Source organism: Mandrillus leucophaeus, unplaced genomic scaffold (genome assembly GCF_000951045.1).
Source record: "Mandrillus leucophaeus isolate KB7577 unplaced genomic scaffold, Mleu.le_1.0 Scaffold12, whole genome shotgun sequence".
NCBI classification, from domain to species: domain Eukaryota; kingdom Metazoa; phylum Chordata; class Mammalia; order Primates; family Cercopithecidae; genus Mandrillus; species Mandrillus leucophaeus.
Window position 1 is genome coordinate 4,746,257 of NW_012100320.1, and position 7,790 is coordinate 4,754,046.

A 7,790-nucleotide genomic window follows, 5' to 3' on the forward strand; every position below is an offset into this window, starting at 1 on the left:
GGGAGGCGGAGCTTGCAGTGAGTGGAGATCGCGCCACTATACTCCAGCCTGGGCGACAGAGCGAGACTCCGTCTCAAAAAAAAAAAAAATCAGCCTGGTATAGTGGCGGGCACCTGTAATCTCAGCTACTTGGGAGGCTGAGGCAGGAGAATCACTTGAACCTGGGAGGCAGAGGTTGCAGTGAGCAAGATCATGCCACTGCACTCCGGCCTGGGCAACAGAGTGAGACTCTGTCTCAAAACAAAAAATAAATAAAACAATAATTTTTTTTTAAAAAGTAATTAAAAAAAAAAAAACTCTACTTTAACTCTTCCCTCTCCCTACTGCACAGCAACACAGGAGCAACATCTACACCACAGGTTGAAAACTAAAGAATATATTAAGAGGCTGTGCACAGTGGCTCATGCCTGTAATCTCAGCACTTTGGGAGGCCACCAAGGCGGGCAGATCACGAGGTCAGGAGATCGAGACCATCCTGGTTAACACGGTGAAACCCCATCCCTACTAAAAATACCAAAAATTAACCAGGCATGGTGGTGGGCGCCTGTAGTCCTAGCTACTCGGGTGGCTGAGGCAGGAGAATGGCGTGAACCCAGGAGACGGTACTTGCAGTGAGAGGAGATCGCGCCACTGCACTCCAGCCTAGGCGACAGACAAACGAGACTCCGTCTCAAAAAATAAAAAATAAAATAAAAAATAAAATAATATATTAGAAACACTTGAAAAAGTATAAAACTCTCTAAAAATATACTATCATCTGCAAAAAATTGTATCTACACTCCCACATAATTCAAAAATAGACTTCAAAATGTGCATATGTATAGTGACTGACAGTTACTAAATGTATTCATTTTTTAACCACACGTTACTGACATTTATTATGAACCAAGCACTGTGCCACATCTTGGGGACACATAAGTGATCGATACAGGCAGAGTCCTTGCCCTCATGAAATTTAAAATCTTTGAGGTAGACAAAGTAAATTTTATTCCTCTAAATTATAAAGTAAAAACTGAGACTTAAAGACACAGGTGTGATTTTCCTATAGACAAGGTTTATGTAGCAAAAAATGAGACAACACAAGACATGCTTTCTAATTCTTCAAACAGTTCCCTGTCTAGTACATCACAACTGTTTCTCAAGATCTCAAGAGATACGACAATTAAGGATAGCATCTTAAAGCATTCTGAGATTTCTAAGAACGTAATGGGTCCACATTTTTATTGCTATTGTAAAAAACAAAGGTCTAACATAAAAATCAGAAAGTTCTTACCTCATGACCTTTACCTTTGAATTTTGCCTTATCAAATACATGCCTTAAGGCTGGAAGTCCTCTCTCTGAAATTAATCTGTGAATAAAAATATGTTTTTAATTTCAAGTTTCTTTTTCTTTTTTTTTTTTTTTTGAGAGGGAATCTTGCTGTGTCACCCAGGCTGAAGCACAGCAGCATGATCTCGGGTCACTACAAGCTCGGCCTCCCCTGGGTTCACATCATTCTCCTGCCTCAGCCTCCCAAGTAGCTGGGACTACAGGCACCCACCACGGCACCCAGCTAATTTTTTTATTTTTAGTGGAGACAGGGTTTCACCATGTTAGCTAGGATGGTCTCGATCTCCTGACCTCGTGATCCGCCCGCCTCGGCCTCCCAAAGTGCTGGGATTACAGGCGTGAGCCACCACGCCTGGCCTAATTTCCAAGTTTTCTTGAGTTTGGTCCAAAGCAAGACCGTAAGAAAAAATGTTCTGCTGAACTAAAAAAACTTTTTAAGAAATATAAGAGCTCTACATCATACCAACCAAAAGTTTATAACATTAGAAGAAAAACAGTGGATGTTAAAAATAAAAAGTATAAATATATACGAATATAGTAAATGTACCTCTGAGCATCCAGCTTGGGTATATTTCTTTTAACTGTTCTCTTTGGAGGTACAGGAACAAGTGCTCCACTTCCTGACTCTGGTGAAACATACCAAGATTCAGTATTACTGTATTTAAATAATTTGTATTATTTATTTTGTATCATTTCCAAGCTGATAAGATAACTAAACATAGGACATCTTGTTTTGAAACAGGGTCTCACTCTGTTGCCCACGCTGGAGTGCAGTGGTGAGATCTTGGCTCACTGCAGCCTCAAACTCCTGGGCTCAAGCGATTCTCCTGCCTTAGCATCCTGAGTATCTGAAACTACAGGCGTGGCCTACCACACGCGGGTAATTTTCAAATCTTTAGTAGAGACGAGGTCTTGCTATGTTGCCCAGGCTGGTCTTGAAATCCTGGGCTCAAGCCATCCTCCTGCCTTGGCCTCCCAAAGTGCTGAAATTACAGGCAGGACCCAGTGTGCCCAGCCTCCTTTTTTTTTCTTTTTTCTCCTCAAATACCTTTTACCACAGCCTCCTTTTACCACAGCCACCACGCCCCAGCTAATTTTTGTATTTTTAGTAGAGACGGGGTTTCACCATGTTAGCCAGGCTGGTCTCAAATTCCTGACCTTTTGATCCACCCGCCTCGGCCTCCCAAAGTGCTGAAATTACAGGCATGAGCCACTGTGCCCGGCCTCACAGCCTCCTTTTTAAAACTCTCTATACATACCTTCATCAGGCTCAATTCCTTCACCGTCTTGTCTCTCTGGAGAGGCTGGAGGTGGGAAAGGAGGAAAAGTTTCATCTTCTACATGCTCATAATCTGGTAGGTCAATCATGCCATTCTCCTGTGGTTCTAGCATCTTTTCCTCTAAGGGAAAAAATGTAAAGTTATTTGTATTCATCCAAATAGTCTCCACTATATAGACAAGTTCTACCTGCAGCCATTTCATGTCTTTCAATCAGTTAGACCACATTTCAAACTTACACATCATGAAAAGTAGAGAAGATACTAATTATGAAAAAAAGGACTAGCCTAGAAATCAGAACTAAGTTCCAAGGTAGACCCTAACACTAAATATCTATATCATTTTGAACAAATCGTTGTACCTCAACTATTGAGCTTCCCCTACCATAAAAAGATAAATTTTGGGCCAGGCGCGGTGGTTCATGCCTATAATCCCTTTGGGAGGCTGAGGCGGGCGGATTACCCGAGGTCGGGAGTTTGAGACCAGCCTGACCAACATGGAGAAACCCATCTCTACTAAAAATACAAAATTAGCCGGGCATGGTGGCACATGCCTGTAATCCCAGCTACTTGGGAGGCTGAGGCAGGAGAATCGCTTCAATCTGGGGGGCAGAGGTTGCGGTGAGCCGAGATCGTGCCATTGCACTCCAGCTTGGGCAACAAGAGCGAAACTCCATCTCAGAAAAAAAGAAAAAAGATAAATTTGACTTTTCAGAGGGTTTCAAACTGTGATCCAATAGGGTATGAAATATGCAGGATATAGGTACTTCACCCCCACTTCAAGTAGAGCAGCTTTAAAAAAAAAAAATCTGCCGGGCGCGGTGGCTCACGCCTGTAATTCCAGCACTTTGGGAAGCTAAGGCAGGTGGATCACAAGGTCAGGGGATCAAGACCATCCTGTGAATGGTGAAATCCCGTTTCTACTAAAAATACAAAAAATTAGCCGGGCTTGGTGGCGGGCGCCTGTCATCCCAGCTACTCAGGAGGCTGAGGCGGGAGAATGGCGTGAACCTGGGAGGCGGAGGTTGCAGTGAGCCAAGATGATGCCACTGCACTCCAGCCTGGGCCACAGAGCAAGACTCCATCTTAAAACAATAAAATAAAATAAAATAAAAAATAAAAAAATCTCTTTATATACACCTACTATGTGCCCACAAAAATTAAAAGTAAAAAAAAATTTTTTTAATGTGTTTACATATTGGTGTTCTAGGTAAGGCTTCCTTTAAAGAATGGGAAATTATCCTCGGGTTGATAACTCGAAAGAATGTTTTTCAGTACTGCCTTACTTAACTTCTCAGTAACAACTGACACTTTCGGTCAGTTTTTTCTGGGAAAAATGTTTACCTTAACTTTTAAGACACAGTATTCACCTGGCTTTCCTCCCTTTCTGGGAACTCCTCCTGGATTTTCCTTGCAGATTTATCTTCTAACCTGGCCATTAAGTATCCAAGACTCAATCCTAGGGCTTCTTCATTCATTTATGCATAGTTTTAATAAGAACTTATTTATTGATGACTCCCTGATTTTCATCTTTACCCTAGGCCTTGACTCTCCGATCCAGATCACTATTTCCCATTTTACACCTCCTAAATGCCTGAAAGGCACCTGTAATTCAACATGTACAAAACCAAACTTCTAAATTTTCCTAATTCAGTGAATGACATCTATCCAGCTAAGCAATTCAGAAACCTACAAGTCATCTTTAGCAATTCCTTCCCTCTATCCCACAGATCCTGCCCATTTTATTTCCTAAATATCCCTTGAATCTATTTCTCCTTATCTCTATAACCACTTCCCAACATTTCTTGCTTGCATTACTCCACTACTCTCATCCATTCTTGCCTTCTTCAATTGTCCGTATTACATCTAGACTGAATCTGAAAATGTAAAGCTGATCACCTCACTTGGCTTAAGTATTTCAATGGTTTCTGATTGCTCTTAAGATAAAGACAAAACTCCAAGGCCCTATGTGATCTGGCCTCTTACAACCTCACCAACCTCACTTCACACTACTCTATGCTTTTTCTTTCCCTGAAAGAGCTATATTCCTCAGGCCACTAGATCTTTACAAATACTATTTCCTGTCTTGAAAAAGCTATACCTTGACTCCTAATCTCTTTCAGATATCAACTATCACCTTTTCAAAAGTTTACCTCAATTTCTCTAAATCCTTCTTTAGTAAGCATTCATAGTGTCAAGTACAAATATCATGGCACTTATCCAGTTTCAATATCAGGTTTTATTTATACAGTTATTTATTGTTCGTCTCCCAAACTAGACTGTAGCTCAAAAAGGGCAACCAGGTAGGTCTCTCTGTGCTACACAGCTCGAACCCCAGTGCTGGTACACAGCAGGTGCAGGTGCTCAATATATATTTGATGAATGATGGAATGCAAAAAAATAATTCCAAAGTTTCCCCAAATTGGAGTTAGATGATCTTTAAAATCTCACTAATTCTAAATTTCGATTACCATAAATATAACAGCAAAGCATCAGCTGGGCGCGGTGGCTCATGCCTGTAATCCCAGCACTATGGGAGGTCGAGGCGGATGGATCATGAGGTCAGGAGTTCAAGACCAGCCTGGCCAACACAGTGAAACCCCGTCTCTACTAAAAATACAAAAAAAATTAGCCAAGTGTGGTGGCGGGCGCCTGTAGTCCCAGCTACTCCGGAGGCTGAGGAAGGAGAATCGTTTGAACCCAGGAGGCGGAGCTTGCAGTGAGCCAAGACCGCGCTATCGCACTTCAGCCTGGGCGACAGAGCCAGGCTCCGTTTCAAAAAAAAAAAAGCAAAGCATCAATTCCCGATCATGACCCACGGTAGCTTCAAGTAAGCTACAAGAATCTATACTAGGGTTCAGAACTTTGAGGCTGACAGCCAGCTTTGAGTTTGATGACAGTACCTAAAATATATTAAGTGCACTCAAGAACTGGCCAAGCACGGGGTGGGGATTGTCAGGAAACTGATATTTCTTCTATTTGTAGTGAACAAGACGCTCAACAGACGACTTTTACTCTGCGTCAGTGGTCGCATAACTGTCTCTTTTTAGACATTTATGAAATTGTGTGAACTTCCTCCTCTACTCCTCAAACTCCCAGAAGAGTTAAGGTAACAAATGTTATGTCCAAACCACGGTTTGTTCCCAGACCCTGGTTTCCAATGCCCACCTCTTTTCCAAGAAGGCCAAAGAGATGGCCCTCATCGCAAAGGAAGTGCTACCGTGCTGCCTCGATGTCCCCCTTGGGTGCCACCCCTGAAACATCGAACCTCCTATACCTCTTCTCCAGCCGCCCCCCTCATCCCCGATCCCCGCCTATCTTCTCTTTAACTTCATTCATTCATCTAACATTCGCTGGGCGCTTTCTACATTGACACGCCCCGGACAGAAGACTGGGGTAAAGATGATCAGGAACACATTCCCTCCCGCTAAGGGGCTTGGCAGAGTAAGAGGCAGCCCAAAACCTAAGCAACCGGGACACGCGCCCGCCTCCCCGCCTCTCCAGGCCAGGTCAGGTTGACTCCCCAAGCCTCCTGACTCGCTGCGACAATTAGGCTTTCCCGCTCGTCCGTCTGGCTCCCTGGCTCGTCCGTCTGGCTCCCTGGCTCTTCCGTCTGGCTCCCTGGCTCGTCCATCTGGCTCCCTGGCTAGTCCCTCTGACTTCCCTCTCCCCGCAAGAACTCCACTGGCCCGCCAGTCAGTCCTCACCTCACGCAGAAAACACCGACCACAGAGCTTACCTCGGCGTGCAGACTAAGCGCGCTTCTCGCGATACTCGGGAACTCCCGGGGCAAGAAAGGCCCGCAGCGTTTGGCGCCAAATCCGCGCGCGAGCTGGGCGGGGCCTGCAAGACCCGCCTCTCAGGTTCCGCCCACCACGCCGGTCCCGCCTCCGGTCCCACTGTTTCCGCCCTCTGAATTCTTCAGAGGGCCTCCTTATTTTCATAAAGCTAATACTAGTTATTCTGGGCTTTTTTTTTTTTTTTTTTTCTTGAGACTAAGTCTCGCTCTATCACTCAGGCTGGAAAGCAGTGACTCGATCTCGGTTGACTAGTCTCTAGCTCCCGGAATGAAACGATCCTCCCACCTCAGCCTCTCTTCCCCGACTACCACCACCACACCCAGCTAATTTTTGTTTTAATGGGTTTGTTTGTTTGTTTGTTTGTTTGTTTGTTTGTTTGTTTGTTTGTTTTGCAAAGACGGGGATTAGCTGCCCAGGCTGGTCTCGAACTCCTTGGCTCAAGCGAGCTTCCCGCCTCAGTTTCCCAAAGTGCTGGGATTACAGGCATGAGCCACCGCGCCCGGCACTTTAAACCCTGGAAATAGGTCTCAGTTTTTGGAAAACTGAGTTGTGGAAGGAGGAAAAATGACAAAGGCAAGCAATAGTGAATGAGAAATTACCGCTTCTTCAGAGTTCATAGCAGAATGCCTTGAACTCAGAGTTTTATGAATTGTTTATTGAATAATAAACTGAGAAAAGAGGTGGTAAAGAGAGGAAAAATAGGGTTGAGTGTAGACACTGGCCGGGTGCGGTGTGGCTCACGCCTGTAATCCCAGCACTTTGGGAGGCCCAGGCGGGCGAATCGCTTGAGCCCAGAAGTTCAAGGCTTGCAGTGACTAGGATCGCACTGCTGGCGATCCAGCTGGAGATCCAGACTGAGTGACACAGTAAGACCCTGTTGCCAAAAAAAAAAAAAAGAGAGAGAGTGTGAATGTAAACAAAAAGAAAAATGTCAAAAATATGTTACTTGGGACCAGGTGCAGTGGCTCACGCCTATAATCTCAGCACTTTGGGAGGCCGAGGCGGGCAGATCACGAGGTCAGGAGTTCGAGACCAGCCTGACCAACATGGTGAAACCCCATCTCTACTAAAAATACAAAAATTAGCCCAGCATGGTGGCGTGCGCCTGTAATTCCAGCTACTCAGGAGGCTGAGGCAGGAGTATCGCTTGAACCTGGGAGGTAGAGGTTGCAGTGAGCCGAGATCTTGCCACTGCACTCCAGCCCTGGCGACAGAGCAAGACTCTGTCTCAAAAAAAAAAGTTATTTGGTTGGGCACGGTGGCTCAAGCCTGTAATCCCAGCACTTTGGGAGGCCGAGACTGGCGGATCACGAGGTCAGGAGATCGAGACCATCCTGGCTAACACGGTGAAACCCCGTCTCTACTAAAAAATACAAAAAACTA

At 44.8% G+C, this 7,790-nt stretch overlaps 1 protein-coding gene across 1 annotated transcript in view; it reads right to left on the bottom strand.

The window, feature by feature from the left end:
- TIPIN (TIMELESS interacting protein) overlaps positions 1-7,790 on the bottom strand; it is a 59,672-nt gene that overhangs the window by 25,440 nt on the left and 26,442 nt on the right. Inside the window, exons 2-4 of the mRNA XM_011968413.1 lie at positions 2,590-2,730; positions 1,878-1,956; positions 1,274-1,349 (exon numbers count right to left, since the gene is read on the bottom strand). Coding sequence (XP_011823803.1) covers positions 1,274-1,349; positions 1,878-1,956; positions 2,590-2,730 — 296 coding nt within the window. The remainder of the gene's footprint in view (positions 1-1,273; positions 1,350-1,877; positions 1,957-2,589; positions 2,731-7,790) is intronic.